This window comes from Brienomyrus brachyistius, chromosome 7 (genome assembly GCF_023856365.1).
Source record: "Brienomyrus brachyistius isolate T26 chromosome 7, BBRACH_0.4, whole genome shotgun sequence".
Classification (NCBI taxonomy): Eukaryota; Metazoa; Chordata; class Actinopteri; order Osteoglossiformes; family Mormyridae; genus Brienomyrus; species Brienomyrus brachyistius.
This window is the reverse complement of record NC_064539.1, coordinates 9,207,301-9,230,201: the sequence shown is the minus strand read 5'-3', so window position 1 is coordinate 9,230,201 and position 22,901 is coordinate 9,207,301. Positions and strand designations below refer to the sequence as shown.

The 22,901-nt window shown below is 44.1% G+C and overlaps 2 protein-coding genes across 2 annotated transcripts; one reads left to right on the top strand and one right to left on the bottom strand.

Annotated features, from left to right (window-relative positions):
• Nucleotides 1-271: 271 nt before the first annotated feature.
• LOC125746906 (5-hydroxytryptamine receptor 7-like) lies at nucleotides 272-7,620 on the top strand. Its single transcript, XM_049021523.1, has 2 exons — nucleotides 272-1,138; nucleotides 5,567-7,620. The coding sequence occupies exons 1-2, from the start codon at nucleotides 693-695 to the stop codon at nucleotides 6,228-6,230; spliced, it is 1,110 nt and encodes a 369-aa protein (XP_048877480.1). The 5' UTR covers nucleotides 272-692; the 3' UTR covers nucleotides 6,231-7,620.
• A 6,820-nt stretch (nucleotides 7,621-14,440) lies between these two features.
• On the bottom strand, nucleotides 14,441-20,205 carry LOC125746390 (indoleamine 2,3-dioxygenase 2-like). The gene is made up of 10 exons (XM_049020320.1): nucleotides 20,134-20,205; nucleotides 19,231-19,326; nucleotides 18,876-18,995; nucleotides 16,811-16,929; nucleotides 16,461-16,475; nucleotides 16,130-16,229; nucleotides 15,882-15,999; nucleotides 15,296-15,347; nucleotides 14,953-15,101; nucleotides 14,441-14,775 (listed from the first exon to the last, which is right to left on the bottom strand). Exons 1-10 carry the CDS (start codon nucleotides 20,203-20,205, stop codon nucleotides 14,441-14,443), a joined length of 1,176 nt encoding a protein of 391 aa, XP_048876277.1.
• Between the last annotated feature and the right edge of the window lie 2,696 nt (nucleotides 20,206-22,901).

Genomic DNA, 22,901 nt, shown 5'->3' with positions numbered 1-22,901 from the left:
TAATGATCGGCTACTAACATCCATCCATCCATTTACCAAACCGCTATCCCGGAAGCAATGGGCACGACGCAGGGAACAACCCAGGATGGGGGGCCAGCCCATCGCAGGGCACACTCACACACCATTCACTCACACATGCACACCTACAGGCAATTTACTCCAATTAGCCTCAGCATGTCTTTGGACTGTGGGGGGAAACCGGAGTACCCGGAGGAAACCCCACGACGACAGGGGGTTACTAACGTGTCTATTATAATTAAAAGAAGCATTACAGGATGTCTCTCGTCCTAACATGGTTATTCAGTTTTATTTGATGCCTGGTACGCAGGCTTGCAGTTACAGCTCAACTGCAGGCAATTCGTGTAATCCGTGGAATGGATTAAACCGGGTCCTGGAGGATACTTTTGTGTTTAGTAGGATAGTACTAATTCTGCTGAGGTTTCCGCCGGTGTGCCCCCCAATATATCAAGGTGCTGTCTAAAATCACACCTTGAGTGGCGCTGTCAGTAAGTGTCAGTCGCTGTAAGAACTTTGGAAGGCATCCGGCCTAGTGGCTGAAGCGTGCGGATGGATAGCATTTGTTTTTTTGGAGAAGCGCCTCTTCACGCAGATACCACAAGGTTTGTCAGAGGACTGGGGCTTTACTGCTCACCCGGAGTTTTTTGCACCATCGGCGCGGCTTCGCCGCCGTGATGTTCACGATCTCAACAGTCCTGTCCCCTTCGGAACACGGACACGAACAAATCTACGGGGACCCCACTGTCACCGCATACGCGACCGTGGACCCCACGAACAACCTGTCACGCGTGGAGCAGCAGATGGAATCCAGCCTGGCAGAATTTTTTTTTATCGGGGTGGCGTTGTCGATCATCACTCTCGTCACTGTGGTGGGAAACAGCTTGGTGATAATTGCTGTCTGCGTCGTCAAGAAACTTCGGCAGCCCTCAAACTATCTTCTGGTGTCTCTGGCCGTAGCGGATCTCTCGGTAGCTCTGGGCGTCATGCCCTTTGCGATACTGACGGACCTAAAAGGGGGAAAGTGGATTTTTGACGAGGTTTTCTGCAACATTTTCATTGGCATGGATGTCATGTGCTGTACCGCGTCCATACTAACCCTGTGTGTGATCAGCGTAGACAGGTATGTCCAATACATCTAAAGTGCTAGACCTTTTTCTATACCATTTCCTTTAAACACATCCTGTGTTTTGCTGTGGCATTAGACGAGAATCATCCTCATTTCCTACAAATGACGTCTTGTTTGAATTTTCATTGGTAATGTTTGCATTATACTTATAGGCCTATTCAGCAAAAGGAAATTTAATTGAATTTAGCAACCTTAACGCTGCCGATATGAAGAAACTTGTAAAGTTCAAATTGTGGACATTTTATCTATTATATACAGAGCGGCTTGGGTATCATAATTACTCGTTGTGGAAAACCTTTGTATATTTTTGTCAAAATAATTATTTTTCTCAGATAACGGATCCGTGTATTTGTTATGCCTACAAATTGGATGATTGTCTCCGTTAAGCAGGCGACCTTGTCTGATGGCTGTTCAGCTGCGGCGTAAAGTGTTAATTAGGTTTTTGCGTGCGTGCACGTTTAGTTGTAACACTACCGCTCGCAGGCCGACTTGAACAATTCTCAGTGACTAATAAAATGTAGATAAAGCAGAAAAAATCCTTGCAGTGCTATATCTATGCAGCTCAGAAGGTTGGAGATTTTAGGACTGAAAATACTCCTATGGATCTCGCTGTCAGGAAACCAGAATATCGACTAATCCAACCTATAGATAGAATAATAGAATAGGTCCAGGCTTTACATTAGCTGTACGCTTCCGGTGCATTTCACACATCCTGTTCTTGCGGTGTATGAAATTATGACAAAATTTAACTGATAAACAGATAAACTATCAACATTATTTTTAATTAATTTTTTAGATATGATTCTTGTTCCCTGTAGCTGTCTTATTCTGTCCTGTGGAATGTGTTATTATTATGGATGCTGGAAGTCCAAGCTTCCTATTGGGAGACAATAACGTGAATTTTGAATCTTCAATATTAAACTTTGACTGCATCCGTAAGAGAACACACAGTTTTACAGTCTTGTGTGTTCTACTTGCAGTACACGGACACTATGCCCTGTTTCTCATTTGGGAAATCATGCAAGTGTCTTTGATTGGTGAGTGCAATCTGTCAGTGATCTCCAAGTCAAGGAGGAGCATGTTCCCATGTTAGTTGACCAGTAGTACACTTGTAGTACAGAGACTGGGCTGTAGCACATTCCCAAAAGCAGGATGACCTACGCTGGTTTTAAACCCTGCAACTCATCCTGTGTAAGCAGCTGTCAGAAGGATACCGGCTAAAGCTGAACTGAACTGTACTTCAGATGTCAAAGAAGTGTTTATAGTGAAATTCCCCGAATCAGCACCTACTCCTCAGTCCTTAGAACAGGGGTGGCCAATCTTATCCGCAAAGGTGCCGGTGTGTATGCAGGTTTTCCGGATAACCTGTAGGTCAGCTGTTCAAACCCAGGTGTGAGGACTCTTCAGCCAATCAGTCCTCTAATTAGTAATCTAATTAGGGAGTTGCAGTGAAAACCTGAGTACACACACCGGCCCTTTGTAGATAAGATTGGCCACCCCTGCCTTAGAACAAATGTGAATCCCAACACACATTCACCTTAAGAAGCTCAGGATTCAAATCAGGCTTATCCTGTATAACAGTATGTAAGGTATTTAACGGCCTTGTTCTGTATAACAGCATAGTATGTTCCTACAAAAGTCCCTTGCTGAAAATGGAATCATATAACTATTACCATATACCAGTGTTAAAGACACTGGTAAATTAATAGGCCCTACTGGCAGAGCAAAGGTGATAGGATTCACGCACATTGAGAGGCTGTTATTTGCTGCAAAGCTCTCACAACGTGCCAGTGAACACATCACAAGTATCTCATTTATTTTTCCAGTAGATCAAGTTCTAGTCTAAATAACTCGTACTGTTTCCCGGTAAAAAGAGGACTTCAAAGCATTGTCAACCTCTTCTCCAAAGGAAAGTCTTTTCCCTGGTTTGGGCTAAGGTTAGGACTCTTCGCTCTTGTCTGCAATATTCTAATATGCCAAGGATCTTCTGTAATGCAAAATATTTACTTATCTTCTTGTCAGTGTTCGGCATTGGTTTCTCAATGAGCCGTGCTGGTTAAATCACAGGACAGGGATGACAGAGCTGATAGGTGGGGTCTTGAAGGAGATGAGACTGGAAGAATATAAACATAAAAAGAGCCAGTCCAGGGGCTGAACTTTATGTATTTAGATCAAGCACAAACAGAGTGTGGCTACTGTTTGATTACTTCCTAGAAACTAAACAAAACAGAACATGTAAGCTATGAATTAAATAATGTGCAGAACAGCATCATGTGCAGTGTGTGGTAAATGGCTGAGCCCTTCAAGAATCCACCTCTAGCCTAGGATCACAAAAATCCACGTCCAAACGCCCAATTTACTCCTTATATATTTGTATTGTAAGACTGGTTTCCAATAAAATTTGCCTCTATGGGATGTTCACTAGTGACATCTACCATGCTGTGCAAAAGGCAGTCAAAGGAAATCTTTAAGGATATTAGTCTGCCTAGTACGTGCACTTTTGCTCAGAACAAAAAACACAATTAGCAGTAGAACATATGCAAATGAAGAGTACCACAATAAAAACTAGTAAGAATTTCTCCTGTCTTCCAAAAATCTTATTGGATACACACACACACATATATATTATTTCTTCATATTGAATCTCTTACTCTGCGATTATATTATCGTGTGTTCATTTCAGGTTTTCCTGTAGTTAATTGCACCACCATTTCTCTGGGGAGCTAAATGACAGGACATTGTTACATCCTCTTTGTTCTTAATGAGAATATCACTCCAGGTTTCAGCCAGTCTGCTTGTACAGCTTTTTAGCATTATGTACAGATCCACTCACACAGTTTAATTTGTCATCATTTTATTAATCATTGTAACAGAATTTGTGTGGTGGGCCCTTTTTTAATAAAAGGAGGCAATTATTTATAAATAGGAACAGAAGTTCCACATTCATGTACAGTGCACTGCCAGTGACAACCATTAGCCGCAGAGACAAGGGTATTTGACATAAATGCACAGTTACACACATGAAATAATATGATTACACATATAAGCCACGTGGTGCACGGCATGTTGGTAATCTGAATGGCCTGTCGTGTTGACTGGCTTTGCAGCATCACAATATGTTGCCCGAATTATAGATTAGGGAAGTCAGGAATGGAGACTAGCATCAAATCCATTTGTTACATTATGCATTATGAAAGGGAAACTGAATGTTCACAGAATGCATTATAGAGGTGCAGTTAATGTAAAGCGTTACCTTATATTAAAGCTGTTAAGGTATGTTAGGATGTTAAGGTATGCTTGCATGCTAATTATGAATGTTCTAGCAATGCCTTATTAAGGTGCACTCAATGTTCTGCGAATGCATTATAAAGCCATTATGGAGGTGCGGTTTATATAAAGTGTTAACAAATATTTCATATACCAGGCTTCATTTTGTACATGAATTGCCTTAAACAGGTTTACGTAAGTAATTTTAACTGTGACTTTTATTGGGGGGGGGGGGGGGGATCCATTGACATTTCACACTAGATCACAGATGCTGTGGCTGGCAGGGAGACAGAGGAGAGCAGGGTTCAGGTAAAATATCCCTTAAGGGGCAATATTTCTGCAGGGAAAAGTGGGGTAAACACACAGTTCAGGGGAAGCAGCTCTGTGCCCGAACGCCCTGCAGCATGGCCAGGGTGGGTAAGGAGCTGGCAGTCCCTTCAGGGCAGTCATCCTCCAAGCAGACTCTCCACAGGGCCAGAGGGTGAGTGTGCAGCTGGCTTACCTTTTATGGCTTTAAGGGCGCTTTTCCACCGAATAAAGTACCGTACTTTTGGTACCGTACTTTTGGTATGGTACTTTTGATACTTTCGCTTTTCTATTGACTTTCCTGTCAAGTACCAGTACCGAAAGTGCCAAACCAGCTGGGGTACTTCTTTGGTACTTCGGTACTTTGGGGTAGGACTGGCTAACGTATTTGATTGGTTATGCAAATAGCCTGCCGCTGAAACACAAAATACAACCTGCATCTTTTGAAACACACAGCAAACAGCAAGGAAAAAGCAGTAGAAACAAAAATATTAAAAAAGTAAAATGGAAGGATGGACAAACTAGGAATGATGGCAGGAAACCATCATTACCCTAGGTCCATATGGTGCTCATCGCCCCCTGCTGGTGCATGATAGATTCCTGATTGCATCACAATGGTTTTTACAAACCAAACTTTACCCTGAGGAACTGCAAAACTGACGTTCTTAATATCAGTGCCTTTCTTCCGCACCTATTAAACTTGTAGTGTTGACAGATTTGTTAATTGGTCGCTGTTGGATTTGCCCAGGTTTGCAAAATAAATATACTTATCTTATCATTGTTTAAAAAAATGATCATCGGTTAATCTGGGCGTCACCAAACTGTGCTCCTGCTGTGTGTCTTGGACAGGTACCTTGGCATCACACGACCCCTGACGTATCCGGCCCGGCAGAACGGTCAGCTGATGGCGAAGATGGTTCTGGTCGTGTGGCTGATCTCGGCTTCTGTCCCCCTGCCAACCTTCTGTGGCTGGGCTCAGAACGTCCACAGGGGTGGGGTTTGTCTAATCAGCCAGAACCTCGGCTACACCATCTACTCCACGTCCTTTGCTTTCTACATCCCTCTGCTCATCATGCTCGTCCTCTATTATAAGATCTTCCGGGCAGCGTGCAAGAGCAGCGGCAAGCACCAGTCCAGGGTGCCAGGAGGCTGCAGCTCCCTCTGCCACCTTCTGAGACACAAGCACCACAGCGCCTCTGTCTTCTGGTGGGAACAGAAGGCAGCCGCCACCCTGGGGGTGATCGTGGGTGTTTTCTCCGTGTGCTGGCTGCCCTTTTTCATCCTGAGTACCATGCGACCCTTTATCTGCAGAGCGGAGCATGACTGTGTACCCGTGCGGCTGGAACGCACGCTGCTGTGGCTCGGTTACGCCAACTCCCTCGTGAACCCCCTCATCTACGCCATGTTCAACCGCGACCTGCGCAGCACCTACCTCGACTTGCTGCGATGCCGGTATCATAACATCAATCGGCGCCTCTCTGCTGTGGCCGTCAATGAGGCCCTCAGGGTGTAGACCCAGCCTGCAGGGAAGGAAGCGAACAGTGGGGGCGGCAGGGGCACCGGCGAGGGAAGTTTTCACACAAACCAGCCTTTGAGGATTAGAAAGCAGCACCAAATTATTATTAAAGATATTTCTGATGGGTTTTATGCGGCATGCAGCTGTCTTTTCCACGTGTTCCTGCTCAACGAGAACACGGAGCACAAACGTAAGAGCGGTTTTATGTTTTAAAGCATTTGATGTATATTAGGGGCACGCATATAAAACGCGGTTCATACCAGTTTTCATAATAAATAACTGAAGAAATCCTGGGTTTTCAGATTTACTGATAGTAATAGTGGGAAAGGGTTATAATGTGTTTAAAACGAAGGATTTTCTGAAATACAAATATCGAAGGGTGGATTGACTTTCAATGACCAAATGTAGATCTGCACACCCTGAGTATTTGTCATTGTACTTATTGTAAATGTTAGTACACCTTAAAATTACAAGTCAGTGTCTTTCAGGTGATATAACGACCATTTAAATGCATATTTACAGGGGAAAAAATGCATATATTAAAACAGAACATTTCCATGCATTATTTCACACTGTCTGCACACGTAACCGTGGCGACCACAGAAGGGGGATGCCTGCGATGACCGGGGTCTTGAGGTCCCCCAAAATGCAGTGAAAACGCAGCTCATGCCATTAAACAGTCGTTTCCTCTTTCAGATCAATACCGATGAGCATAAGTATGCATATTGAATTTTGCTCTTTCTATTAAACTGAATTTTGTTCACAGAAAGAGGGCCATTTTGAACTTGCTGTCTGTATCCACACAGAGACTCTACTGTGAGCTTTTTGCTTGTTTTTTGCGTATGTATTTTAAATATAAAATTATATTTTATATTGAACGATTACATTATTTGTATCAAAATACTTGTGTGTTCAGCATTTTTGTACCTTAAAGATACCGAAAATACTTCCCCCGAACTGTATAAGTGATGATGTCACATACTGTGTGCTGGGATGTATATCTTAGATATTTCAGCATGTTTGATCTTTTGTCTAGATTCGTATTTGCGCTGTACCTCATTAAGCAGTGAAGAGCTGCCACTCACATGAGAGGCCAGTTCATCCTGTGTGCTGGTGAAGGAAGAGATCAAACAGGACGACGTACAATGGAAATTTGTGAAATGTCTTTTTAAAATACAAAATACCGTAGCTTATTTTTATACATTGTCTTGTTGCTGTATTTTGCACTTTATTTCAATACTCTTACAGTTATGGAATATTTACATTTTGATGTATTTTTTCCCATCTCTGGTTGTACAGCATCACACACAGCAGACAGTGGGTCAGAATTTTATTAAACATAGCTGACCACGCAGAGAGCACTCCTCCACAGTGTCTTGTCTGTACGTATATGAGTAAGATGTTGTTATACTATCATGGGAGGAGGAAGTTCCTGTGTGATGTTAGCAAGGCATTGGTGCTGCATTGCAATAGCTGACAGAAATGCATCACACATGCAGCATTTTCAGGCATGCATGCATACACATATCTACTTATGAGCTGTGCTCAGGTAAGAAAGTAATGAAATCTGCTCTAGAGCTTACAAGTGCTCGTCCAGAGCCCTTCAACTGCTGCCCTGTGCACTACTTACCCGAAACGTTTATTAATAGCAGTGCTTTTTGTGCATCTGTTGAACTGCAGCTGCTTTCCTGTATATGTTTATGTGAATGACACTCCCTGATAAGTGAAAAGACTCACTGCTGTGGGACCAGGCCTGCTTATTTACATACTAATGGTGTTTACTGAAGGGTGGGGAACTGGCCTTGCTCATCCTGAATCTCTGGAAACTCCCCATTGCAAAGTTATTTCTAAACAGGTCTGCTTGAAATTCAGTTTCTAGTCTCTCCGTTTGATCCCCCAGTTGCCAAAAGCCACCGTATGTATGGTTGTTTTATAACTGGAACATACCTCTTTTTGAGAAGCACTTAAATAAATGAGCCACAAGGTCAATGCAAGGTCAGGTCTGGCTCACTTTTCTGGTCTGCGCCTCGACCTTTAGAATCATGCTTGTCCACGTTGCCATGGAGAAGGTGCATGAGGGGACAGCTGAAACACCCACTGCAATCTGCTTGGCAGAGCACCTGCCTGATTAGCTGGTCTTCTCGGGGGGGAGGGAAGGGCACATGTCCATAACATTGCACTCATCAGGCATGAAACCCACATCATCACAGCATGGCAGGATATGGGTGCAATCGCCAGCTCATCACAACAAGCGCTGCTTTACACTGCGAGAGGATCAGTCATGCACACTAAAGTGTGTCCTCAGCTTAGGGAAGCATACAAACCCCTCCATATGACTGGAGGGGGGTTAGCTGGACCGGTGTCTGCATGACAGATGGGACACAAACACATCATGCCTCAGTGTGACTGCATGTGCAGGCAAAGCAGGAGATCAGATGCACAGGATGCAAGATCAGGGAGAGAACACTGGACGGATGCAGCTCAGGGTCACAGGGTCACTGCATGCTGCTAATGGGTCAGGATGCAAGGCTAAATCGCACAGACCTACTACTGCATCCGTTAACCCCCTTGCTATTTACCATATGAGGAGTTTGTAAGAGCCAGCTCCTCCCTGTCTGAGCCTCCTCACCCTCCTCCTTGGGTGAGGGGAGATGTGTGGTTTTTCAGCTTCCTGTTCCCCTTCCTTGGGTTCTGAGTGACGTGACGAGGTTCTCTGTGGCACGGCTTCTGAGTCATCTTGCATGAAAATAAATGTGCCTTTATGGATTTAGATTTTTCCCATAACCCCCTGTAACTGCGGTTCCATTCCCACCAGCATTCTGGGTAAAGGCAGTTTAGGCTGATGATGCTGCAGTCACATTGCTTCTTGGGTAAAGAAGTCAGAGCTTCTGCATGTGACCCACTGAGCCATGTGACCCACAGATGCCGGGGAGGGAGCGCTGGAGGATGGGACAGCCTGGGTAGGGGTGAGGGGGCGGGGCTTAGGGCTCTGCTCTAGGCTCCTGAGCCGTAACACTGTTCTGTCATTATAAGATGCTGGCAGGTGTTGGCTTTTCAAACAAGGGTGAAAAAGGGAAAGTGCCTGCCTGTTGAAACTGTTTCCACTGAAGTTTTGTGATCAATCAAAGCTGAAAATTATCTTGTTGATGGTGGGTGGATTGGGGGGGGCGCTTCCTTCAGGAACTTCTGGATTTTTTCCTAACCAGGGGGTCTCTCTATTGAAATTTTTAAAATAGTTAACGGTGAGTTGATTATTATGTTTTGATTGACAATATACAAAAAGATGGACTGGAATTCGCTGGGTTATGATGGTGCCTGGAGGATGGATATTTCCGGTTTGCATTGAGATTTTGTATTTTGACCTTTGAATTTTGAGCTACCGTTTATAAAAAAGGATCATCTATTTGTATTTTTTTACTTGAAAATATAGGGTAATAATGATAAGCCTGTTGGTTACTGATTGCACGAAGATGGGCTTGTAATTTGTGGCATCTGGAATTATATTTTTATGTCAATGAAAACAGAACCAGAATATATTCATTGATTCATTAATTCAAGCTCTCCATTCAGTCACCACCTCCACTGCAGGCTGCCCATCCCAAGTTGACCCCTCTTCATGGATTCCCCATTTCCCCCTCAGCAGACCCCCCCATGCCCAGTCTCCCTCGTCTAGCCTTTGACTGTCACACACACTCATCTTTCCTGAAACGCAATTTGTGGCAGGTCTGTATCATTTCACACACATCGGCCCGCTTTTTCCTGGCCTTCCATGAGCTGCGTTCCCTATCCCTTTTTTTAACAGTCATATTTTCAGCAGCCCTGGATCATTGTGACCTGGAAAAATGGCAAACTTGTGTTTGTGTGTCCATGAACCCAGAGAGAGAGAGCAGCCCCTTGTGTCATGCTTTCTGCCGTGTGTTTCCTGATTTAGGCTCCAAACTGCCATAACCCAGATCAGTGTTTAATTTGAGCTTACTAGAGGGGGGTGGCATGAATGTAGCCGCACCTGAGTTGTGAACAGCCATTTTCTACTGCCCCCTGGATTGGCCCCACCCTCTGAGAGGGGGTCACTGTGATGCTCAGCTGGAGGACACATGTTGTACTGATGCTGCAGTGACTGTTCTTCTAGGCTGTGAAACATTTCCTGTCCTGTTTAAATCACCACACAAGCAGTTGATGACACAACTCAAGGATGTATCTGCGTTACATTAAAATAGCCACTTGCCTCAAGGATGCATCATCCTCATTCTTTCTCCATCCCAATTCCTATCTAAGGGTCATTTTTAGCTGCTACAAATGGGAGAAAACATTAGCATATGGCTGGACTGTGCTCACCCCTTTTAGAACCAGTGCTTTTCATCATAATTCAAACGGCACTGACTGTCACATTACCTTACTGTGAAGATCCTGTTCATTAAGTTAGAGCGTCACTCGCGTTGCCGCTGGACAACAAACTTCCAGTCTGATATTTGTTGCCAGTTTACACCTGGGGGATAGGTAAACACTAAATTACATATAAAATACATGTTATATCTTATGGCAGTGTAAACAGAATTTAATTTTAAATAACTTTTAAGCAACACCATTTACTTGTGCTAAATGAAGGGGGTTCCCAAACAATATTTTATATTTACACCTAATTTTGTTCAAAAATTGTCCAGTAAATTTTTAAAAACATTTTCTGATGTCAAAGAACAAAATTATGAGGTGAGAGCAAGACATTTCAGAAGCTGATTTTTAAGGACCACCCTGATATATACTAAGTAGTGAAGTGAAATGCCATGTTTAAATGACTCATCAATGCCCACAAGTCCCTATACACTTCATGTGTGGGGAGAGCTTAGAGATTAAAAATGAAAACCTGGTCTTGGGTAAAAGAGATTTACGTGGAACAGGGAGGGAACAGAATGCTGTAAAAAAGAGCTTTATGTGACTATGGTGCAGTCATGCACTAAATCTTCACCATGTAATGACAGGTCTATAAATTCCACGTGCTATATTTCTTGTTCCTACATACCTGCCCTTAGATCAACTGGCATCTTGATGTAGAGAAACACCACCTCCATGTGTTCACATTACAGGACAGCATGCACCTGTAGCTTGGTATGTACAGACTTTCATCTGTGACTGAAGGGTGACGAGAACGAAAATTAAAAAAATATATATGTAGCTAAAGGGATGGACATGTCTGCAGACTGGGTAGAAAAGCTGAATGTTCCTGGGTGATTTATTAACAGATGGTATATGTAAAGGATCATTTGTTTGCCTAAGCTGCAGACAGTGACCCAGCACTTTCCACTGTGGGTTTAACTCCCAGGCAGTGCTGCACAGACTGCTGGAAGAGAATGCGTGTCAGGATAAGACCCTGCCCTATCCTATTCTGTCTGTCCTTTCCCTATTTGGCCAACAGGTCTCACTGGCCATCCCAATAAAGTCTGGCTGCAGATCCACTGTAAGGCACATCCACTGACAGACAGGAAGTCTACGGGGAGACCGAAAATGACATCACTCTAGATCCAGCGAAGCGCACTGAAAAGTCCACCGGTGGGTTCCAAAACAATACTACCCTCACAAGTGGTGGCCGCAAATATCCACCATTTAATCGCGATTTCTGTAATGTTGGGCAAGACACTGGCAACGGAAAGTGGAACGGTAAGTACAGTTTGAGGTTAATCGTTTAACTTTTTTATTCGCTATGTTTAGAAATTGAATGGATTTTAGTTCACTACGTTGGGAAGTGTGGGAATGGTTTTTTGATCGCTAGTGTTTGGCTGCTACAAAACACAATTCATGCTTTTGGTTAATAGTTTATTTTGCTATCATGTGCTGATTGCTCTGGTCAATTGAATAGTGTTGTCATGGTACTCCCACAGACATGCATTATATACAGTAAGTAAAAGTTAGCCTGACTCAAATTGCCAACGGTTTTGCTGAATTGCATTCATCCAAAAGACCATAAGAGGAAGGTGAAAGCAAGCTTGGGGTCACAGTGCTGAGTCAGCCACCATGCAGTGCCCCAGAGCCCTTCTCAGGTACCACCTGATGGTGGCATCAGGGATTCAAAAACAGCAGCCTACCAATCACAGGCCCCGAGGTCTAACCTACCGAGTCGCATCTGACCCCACGATAGAATATTCAGAATCAAAAAAATTACATTTGTGCTTCTGGACTGTTATTTTGGTATTATTAACAATATTATTTGAATTGGAATCAAAACCTTTACAAAAATGTACTTTTAGCTGAACAATGATTTGCTACCATGAAACAGTAAACATTTGGGGCTCTTGTCTGCATGTGGACTGTATTATATACGGTAATGAAATCAGTAAAATCTGCTGCGATGTGTTTAAACATCACAGAAAATCATCATCAAATGGTAAGGTAACAGGTGAATTTGTCCCCATACTGCAATCAGAAAATGCAAAAATCTTAGTTTGGGTACCTTGCAAGTGAAGAAAAATTGCAAATTATGAAGAGTGTAAGATAATATAAATGAGGTAATATAAATGATTTGATTTAATATTCCATCGTTGATGCCAGCATTTGGATTGAGTGGGCTGCTATATTTGGTGCAAATGCTGTTCTGAATATCAGGGAATCTGTGCACTAACTGGTGTGTTTTTATAGGTCAAGTTCCCCAACGGAAACGCCGGTGGCCCAATCCAAGCCCAGCACGTAAGTTTCCCCAGCATGTGATTCCTCTCTCCAATGAGATGGCAGGATTTTTCTCAGTGTGCAATACTGACACCAAAGTGTTATATCTGTCTGTTACTAACAGCCATCAGTTGATTTGTGTCTTGTATTTTTGCATTTTATTTTGTATAATTTTACTGTCATTCTTTTATTTTTATTCCTCGTTTGATACTTTTGTTTTGCTTCAATTCTGCAAGTAATGTAGGTTTATTATATAGTAACATAAGGATTCACTTTAATTAAATGTGCTGTCCCCTGTCTTTATAATCCCAAAGGACCAACGAATACCAGTAATGGAGGCTGTCAGGCGAAATGCCGTACTGGGCCACTGGCATCTAACTCCCTGACTATGTCTGCTGCCACTAGATCTGCTCCCATCCCGGTGGCGACCACCAGGGGTCAGCAGGATGCAGGATGCCGTAAAAATATGACACGAGGCCTGTCATGGAGAAGAAGGAGATGTAAAAGACAGAAGGGGTCATTTACTAGGAATTTACAGAAGCTACTATGCTCCAGAAACAGCAAATTAGGGAAGCCCTTCAACTCCACCAGGTGGGTGACAAGATCCCGTGCAAGGATCTCACCCAGAGTGACGACGAGATCCTGCGTTGCACCCCATCGATGTCACAGCCTGAGCCCTGCTCAGCAGCATTCCCGCCCACCTCCTTCTTATCTCTCTCACCAGTCCCATCCTCTTTTTGTTTCAACTCCTTCTCCATCTGTTTTTTTATTATTTTGTTATATTAAAATATATGTACATGGACAAGTTTAAATATGGACAAAGTTTCTATCTGTTCTGTGAACCTCTGTGAACCTAACGTATTGCTAGACAAGTAGCCAGCGTCCACGTTGTGTGTGTGTGTGGTAATGTGTGTGTTCTTCTATTTCCAGAACAGTGCTGTGATTGCAGTGTTCATCTTTTAACAAAATAAACCAGCTTGATTGGGAGTCTTGAGTTGCGGTGCATTCAATTAACACAATGCAAGATCACGCCAGTTACACAAGGACAACATTTAGTGTGATTTTGATGAAATTCTCAGGCCTATTTGTGAGATGCAACAGGCCAACTTTTGACTCATCGTATTAATGGATGCTGATCTACAGTTTTCATGTATTTGTGAGCATACAGTGAATAACATGACTACAAACCAGTGTAAGAACTGCCATTTCTGTCACTAACCATATGTAACTTGCACATGTAACTTTGCTTCAAGCAAAAAGGATAGAGCATGGTGAGTGTATTTAATTTATTCATTCAAGTGTGTACTTTGTGAAGAATGAGCTGCATGAATTGCTAGATTGTGTGGGGTATTTTGTCACAAAGTGCCGTATTACATTTTGAGCAAAGTTTGTTCACTTCTGAGAACTATTTGTGTATTTTGCTCATAGGTTTGAGAAAATGAGGCAAAGAAATGCATAGAACCTATTGAAAACTTCCAAACTTGAAATAGATAGGATAAACGTTAGCTGATTGTCACGCTGAGTGACGTTTGTTGGGCAGAGTATAGAGCGGCTCATTTAGGGCTGATGAGGACATTCTTGGTCGAGTCGCGGACGCTCTTCAGGAAACGGAAGGCATCTGTGCCACCTGTGCCCTTTTCCTCCCTGGGGGTGGGGTCGCCCCTGTGTGCACTCTTACTGGGCGCAGACACATAGCTGCTTACAGCCTGCAGGTGGTAGCATCGCAGGGCCACCAGGGCCTCAACACACTTGTCGTAGGTGTCGATGAGATCCTGCTCGCCAGAATTCTCCACGTATGAACGCAAGGGAGTCCGACTCTCGAGGACCTCGATCAGGTGCCGGTGGGCTGGGGGCATGTAACTGCGGATGTCCTTCAGGTAGCTGTCAGCTGAGAAGAAGCCAGAACAGTGAGACAGGAATGTTAGAGCTGTGGCTGAGATACATTTAGGTTGTAATGTGTATTTAAATAGTATTTTAAATGTACTGGATCTTATAAAAGTCTAGATATTTTATATCTGCCAACACTTTACAAAAAAAAATAAGAGGAGGGGCTTCCGTAGCTCACCTGAGGTTTCCATTTGTTTGACACCCAACAGAGCATCAAAACATTGGATGCTGGAGCTCTGAGCAGCACTGCCCCCCCTCAACTGCAAAGGCTCTGTAGAGAGCCCCTCATAGCATAGCCCATCGGGCAGGGCAGGGTTGTCCATCCACCTGTGGCCGCAAAGCGACAGAATCAGGATTATAGTTCTTGAGACACTCGAGGAATCCTCTACCAAACACTGAATGCGCCTGAAAGTGCTTGGAATCTGAGGTGTCTTCAAGCCTTCCCATTCCTGCTTCTGACATGACAAGCAATCTCTTTGTACTGCATTTCTTATGGGAAATGGAGAACATAAGAAGCTTACCCAGTAAAGAAGATCCGCAGTGTCCCATAAAAGACATCAGGCTCCACGTGTTCTAAGAAAAAGATAAACACGGCAATTAAAATTAAGCAGACACTTTTTTAAAAGGACACATTTAAAAGCAAAGACAGTGGAATAGAAAGTGGAGGAATGTTCAGACAATTCATGAACAATGACAGCCTTCTGTGGCTGGACTTTCTGTGCTTTGGGGTATCTACTTCTTGGAGCAGGACTGTAACTAACAGCACAACAGATGATGATGACATCTAGTAGTTGGTTTGTCATATTTCATAATTTTACTCTTTTTGCTCAAACTTCTGATGTCTATCCTGAGGCATCAGGTATCAGGTTGAAGCAAGCTTGTTCAGATTTTTTTATGGTGTCCCTAAACTGCTTGTGTTGTTTGACTGAATGCGTGCATGTAGGTACCCTGTGATGAACTGGCATCCTGTATAAAATATAGCCGCACCTTGTGCTGCCTGGGACAGACAGGGTCTCCCACAGCCTTATCCAGGATTTGGGTTTGAAAGTCCACCCAAGCTGATTAGAATGAAGACATTTTCCATCTGAGGGATGATTTGAGACTTACTGCGCATGAGTCCAAACACCTCCTTCATCTTCAGCAGGGATTCGTTCACCATCAGTAGACCTTCCTTCACACGACGATTGTCCTGGGTCAGCATGGAGTTCATCGCCATGGCAATTCCCTGAAGGAATGCAAATGTCCATGCCATAGGCTTCAGCTGTCCCAGCAGACCATGGTGACATCTCCAGATATTACACAGAAATACACCTGCTGTCAGGTGATGCAAGCATTCCCATAGGGACACATCCTACCTCTATCCCTCTGCATGCAGCCTGTTCCACCAGCAAGGAGACCAGGAAGAAGCCCCTGCATGATTCTCCCCCAGGAAACTTGAATATGGTGTCCATGTTCCTTGTGGCCCATAGAAACACAAGTTAAACTCAAATCCTTTTCTCACATCCATTGTACATACTAAGAAATGATTCTATTACTGCACATACTAAGATGTCAATCTTTTAAACTTAACGGCTTTATCCAGTTCACATGGCTCGTAATTCATATCCTCATACCACTTATACTGAAGGATTCTTTTTTCACACAGACACACACGTGTTCAAAAATATTTCATGTTTTAAAACATACCCAATTTCGAATGGACTGGTGAGCGGCAGGGTTTCATGGCATAAGAAGAGCAGAGATGGAACATTAGAAAGTGAAAACTTTCTGGGATTCTGCTTTTTGAATTCCGAGCGCAGGCACGTAACACAAATTAGCAAAAAAAACAATACAGCAACAAATAACAATAGCATTTGAGAATATGGTAATCCTTACATTCCTTTCATCTCTAGTAAAACATTCATGGTGGCACTGATGCCAAACATAATGGCTATGAAGTATCATGAGATTATGAAGGGGATTTGGAGAGGAAAGAGGGACTGAGAGAGAGGAAGACTGAGATATGGGGCTGGGGGGGGGGGGATGAACAAACAGACCCTGTGGGGTCCTTCAGCTTCCAGTTGGCCAGCACACAGTCGGCATAGACCAGGATGGGCGGCAGGTCCAAGGCCTCCGACACTTTGCAGTACGGCTCAGCCAGCTGCCTGGGGAGCGTCTGCAGGCAGCAAACAACACCGGCATCCGTCAGCCGCCTCTCTCACTTTCATTTTTACTCTTGTTTAAAGAAGTCACCTAGATAAGGGTATGACAGAAGAAGGTCTATTCTTATCTTTCAAAGGATCAAAGGATTTGTCGTGATGTGAACTTAGTGCAACACTATGAGGGGCCGTTAGGGACTCTATTCAGAATTACCATGCATATACACATGTGAAACTATGCATAAACATTTATGAAACCAAAATCCTTCACATAGTACATTGAAAATTGCACATATTGACAAGTGAAAGAATTTGGACAGAATTTCTAGGCGCAGCCAGAGAGTTGAGGGTGTCCGGTTTGGTGACCTCAGGATTAGGTCTCTGCTTTTTGCAGATGATGTGGTTCTGTTGGCTTCATCGGACCGTGACCTTCGGCTCTCACTGGGACAGTTCGCAGCCGAGTGTGAAGCGGCTGGAATGAAAATCAGCACCTCCAATTTCGAGACCATGGTCCTCAGTCGGAAAAGGGTAGAGTGCTCTCTCCGGGTTGGGGATGGGGTCCTCTCCCAAGTGGAGGAGTTTAAGTATCTCGGGGTCTTGTTCACGAGTGAGGGAAGGATGGAATGGGAGATCGACAAGCGGATCGGTGCAGCGTCAGCAGTGATGCAGGTGCTGCATCGGTCTGTCATGGTGAAGAGAGAGCTGAGCCAAAAGGCGAAGCTCTCAATTTACCAGTCGATTTACATTCCAACCCTCACCTATGGTCACAAGCTGTGGGTAGTGACCGAAAGAACGAGATCGTGGGTGCAAGCGGCCGAAATGAGTTTCCTCCGCAGGGTGGCTGGACTCTCCCTTAGAGATAGGGTGAGAAGCTCAGTCATTCAGGAGGGACTCAGAGTAGAGCCGCTGCTCCTTCGCATTGAGAGGAGCCAGGTGAGGTGGCTCGGGCATCTGATTAGGATGCCTCTGGACGCCTCCCTGGTGAGGTGTTCCGGGCATGTCCCACTGGGAGGAGGCCCCAGGGAAGACCCAGGACACGCTGGAGGGACTATGTCTCTCGGCTGGCCTGGGAACGCCTCGGGATCCCCCCAGAGAAGCTGGATGAAGTGGCTGGGGAGAGGGAAGTCTGGGCCTCCCTGCTGAGGCTGCTGCCCCTATGACCCGACCTTGGATTAAGCGGGAGATGATGGATGGATGGATGGATGGATAGATGGATGGATGGATGGGTGGATGGACAAGTGAAAGCATTTACATATACTACTGAAAGACTCTCACATAATTAACTGAGACACTCATATAAACAACTGAAAATGTATTCATTCACGTACACAACAGAAAAGCTCTCACAAACACTAGTTAAAACGTTTACACACACTATTGAAAAGCATTCACACACACTAGCAAAGATGACATTTTCAGTTGTGTATGTAAGCACCTTTTACTAGCGTGTGCGAGAGCGTTTCAGTAGTATGTATGGAAGGTTTCACTAGTGTTTGTGAGAGCGTTTCAGTTGTGCATGTGAATGAATACATTTTGTGCAATTTTCAGTGTACTGTGTGAAGGATTTTGGTTTCACATACGTTTATGCATGGTTTCACATATGTGTATGTATGGTAATTCTGAATAAAGTCCCTAACGGCCCCTCAAAGACAAACCCTTAGACATAAATGCGCTACAGAAGCCCTAGATATAGAACCTGGAAATAAAGGGCCAGAGTATTAATTCCTGCAGGATCTAGCATGCAGGCAGCTTTTGCTAAGGAGCCTGATTGCCTGTAGGTTGTGGAATCTTGTGGTCCGTCTCCTTAAGGCTGTCTACCCTAAGCGACCTCGCAACACTTCCTCCTACCATCTCTCCTCCGCAGTCCTCCACCTGCTGCCATCCCCACTCTGAACTCCTCCTCCTATCATATCGCTCCACTCCTCCTCTTATTTTCCACCTTCTTGGCCCCCACCATACCCACCTTGACTGGCTGGTGCTCTCCTTCCTGCCACACATAGCCCATGGTGATGAAGCCCAGTGCCAGGTGTGCCAGCCTCTCTTCTCTGTGCCCTTGGAGATGCGTGGTGCTCAACAGCGGCATCTAGTGGCCGGAGGACAGACACAGGCTGCAGTAGGTCTACATTACCTCAGCATCTCTGCCAGCTGCCATCCACTTAACACCACTGCTGTACTGGCTAACTCTTAGCGAGGTATTCAATACAAAGAGCTCCCATATCTGTCTGTACAGTTAGCTGAAAGAATACACCTGAACACCGAGTTGTGTGTCATGCCGTGGTCCTTAACCACAGTGCCTCCTGGTGCTCGATGAGACTTACCTCATGGACCCTGTGCTGGAGCTGATGAGTTTGGATCAGCTGGGGGAGGTCCATGGCGATGCTCATCCATGGCTGGTAGTACTCTGAGAGATCAGTCTGAAAAGGACATGCAAAGTGACTACACTAAAGTTTACGATGACAACACCTCCACTCAAGTGGACTTTACAGTCAATTTACTGTGGCTGTAAATCTCTTCCTGCAAAGTACTTTATATACATTTTAATATAATATAATATCCATCCATCCATCCATCCATTTTCCAAACTGTTTATCCTACTGGGTCACGGAGGGTCCGGAGCCCATCCTGGCAGCAATGGGCATGAGGCAGGGAACAACACAGGATGGGGGGCCAGCCCATCGCACGGCACACTCACACACCATTCATTCACACATGTACACCTACGGGCAATTTAGCAACTCCAATCAGCCTAAGCATGTTTTTGGACTGTGGAGGGAAACCGGAGTACCCGGATATAAGATAAGAATGTTTAAATGCATGACTGTGGAGGCTAAGAATTGCTTATACCTGTACCATAGTTATGACACATTTGGCTGGCATGTTTGTACTTAAAGGCATTTTCATGTTTATGAGCCAAAAGCGGAGTCCTGCATTGATTAAACATTTTGCTTACATGTGACATAAGCCACTGTAGTTATTGGAAAATACCTGACTAGTGGTACTCTAATGTGGAAATTTTGACTGATACCAATATTTTTATCTAATATTGCAACACCGATAACCAGCCAGCTTCTCTGGCACCTGCCTGGTGCGGTTGTAGAAAGTTAATGAACACCCTTCTATACGAATAGACTCGGGAAATCAACAGCATATTGGTATGATTAATATATAATGTACTGTATTACAATATAATTAATACACAGACACATTGTGATGTTTCTTACCTTTGGATCGTCCAGGACAAAGCCCTTGGTGCTGGACACATGGAAAGATTCCAGTTGGATTTCAGGCTCCATGGCAGCGACTACAATGTCTGTATGTCAGTGTGTCTGTATGCCTGCTGCTGTATTTTCCTCTGATTTATATCATCCAGGACCCATCACCTGAAGGGTCATATGACTGGCAGGCCCTGCCCATCCTGTAACTGGGAAAAAAGTTTTTGTAACCGGTTATCTTGCCACAAGATAGCAAACACAAAAAAAGAAACAGGATGGAAAATTTAGTTATTCATCTGCAGGCACACCAAGAAGAAAGGGAATGAAAATTATGAAATTATGTGTTTCCCACAAGTCTAAAAATGCCTGTAAGTGGTGAGTGAAGTGTTTAGACAAACCTCCACCACCATGCATCCATGTTGCCAACCCAAGGGAATCGAAAATAAAAAAGAGCTGTGGGAACCCCCCACCCCTATCCCACCTCGCTATGAACCACTTTCTGTTTCTGTCTTAGAGTGGCTAGGCAAACAAAGAGTCTTTAAAGGTTAGGGTAGGGTTATCTTAGCTAAAATGGATGTCAGATGGATGTCAGTCGGGACATCCATCATAACCTTCAATGAAAGTGTCTTTCTGTTCTATCATTTGTAAGTGTTGTCTGTAAATGCAGAATATTTAAAAAGCCAGAAGATTGTTTCTTGGTTTTCTTTGTAAACTTCCATTGTACATGTAAGTAATACAGTTCTAATAGTCTGGAAATAACCCTGAATGGAACTCAGAAAAACTTACTAAAACGATAATATTAGATTGCTTAGGTCTCTTTAGAGGAATCTGATGAAACTGGTCATCCATTCTGGAAGGGTTGGCTGATTAGGGTTCATTCAACATCAGAATGCTGACCATGCGATCTGCCACTAGTGAAACATTCACCACTGACAGCTGAAATAATTGAAATTCATAGTGAGAAATTCAGGCCCTTTACTTCAAGATAAAAAAAATACTGGTGGGAGGCTTGTCTGCACATCTCAGAGAGTCATTTAAACATTAAATGAAAGTTTATTTTATCCATCCATCCATCCATCCTCTTTTCCTGGCCAGGGTTTGGGTGGGATGGCTGGATCTGAGAAAGCTTTTAGGCTTGGATTTAAAAAAAGCATCTTCTTTGTCCTCGTTACTTAATTCATTAAATAGTGATTGAATGTCAGACACAGCCCAAAACACTGTGAAAACCAGCTAACGTGAATTGAATACTTAGACGAGCTGACAACCATGAGAATAGCTATGCACATGACCAATAAATCACTTTGATGGTGTTTCAAGTAACAAAAAGGACACGGTAATTAAGCATATATATGTAATCTTCATGTGCTGCATTGGTTGTACCATTCCCTCACACCATGGGGACCAGGGTTTAAGTCTCTGTCACATGTGTGGAGTTTGCATGTTCTCCCTGTGTTGTCATGGGGATTCCTCCAGGTACCCTGGTCCCCTGCCAAAAATATACTAAGGTAGGTGACCTGGAGTTACCAGCATTGCTTGTAAGTATGCCCTGTGATGGGTTAGTACCCTGCCTCTGGACTACCCCTGTGACCCTGAATAGGCCAAGTGGTTCCAGAAAATGGATAGATATATAATCTCAGAAAAGCAATTCAAATTAATATGGCAAATTTTAAACCAGACCAACACATTCTACATAAAGGTTCATAAAACTACTGAACGTCCTCTCAAAATGATAAACTACATTGAAGTGAAAATTAATGGATGTGCTCATTCATTTCTGTGGTTTAACATAAACAGAATGATATCTCTAGTTGAAGACTGTCATACCCCACCCCTTTGTGAGAATGCCAGCTTTATCAGGAAGAGATTTGCACTTGTCTTGCTTCCTTTATAATGCCAGGTGACCTCGTACATGGTGTGAGGTATTGTTGTTCCCATGTGGACACTTACCGACCTGTCCTTCATGTTCCTGTCCTTGTTCATCTGCCCCAGATCCCCATCCACTCTGTGTCAAGCCCTGTCTAGATTACTCATCATGGTGGGATTGATCTCTCTGGCTACCAGATCTTTTCACTCTGTGACCCCAATACTGTCCCTGCCTTCTGATTCTGCTGATTTGGTTTTTCCTGCCATTGACATCTGCTCGAGTGTTTCCTGTCGTGGATGGTCATGGATCTCCAGGAACAGCTTCAGGACACCATGGCACAGATCAACCATCTCACCTCTTTGGTCATCACCTAGACATGTTTCAGGTAGATACCGATCATTTCATAACCCCCCGGTTAATGGGAAGGAGAAAGAGCCCTCTCTTGCAATCTTTTGTAGCAATCCAGCATGCTTCCAGCGCTGTCTTTGATCATCCCACATTGGGGCGAAGCCTGGGTGACCGTCTCCTAGATCTACATCAGGGAACTCAATCAGTGATGGATCTTGCTGGAATTCCACACGCTATCTATGGGACTGGATTGGCCTCCCTCTTATCTCCAAGAGCCTCCAGAATCTGCCCACGCTCCCTGCCTCAGAGCCAGAGCTCATGCAGTTGGTAAGAAGCCTGCTATCCTGGTTGGAGCATCTTTGCTGGCTATAGCAGGGGCTCTATCTCTACTACCAAGGCACGTCCTTCAATCCTGCCCAGTCTGCCCCAGGAGAGCACCGGCGCCCTCCTCTCAGGGGAACTTCATTCATAGTCTCTGTCCTGTTTTAGCACCTGTCTCACTTTAGTGTGCAGAGTCCTGTCAGTAAAAAGTCCAGTTCCTGAAGGCGAATCCTTGATTCTCCAT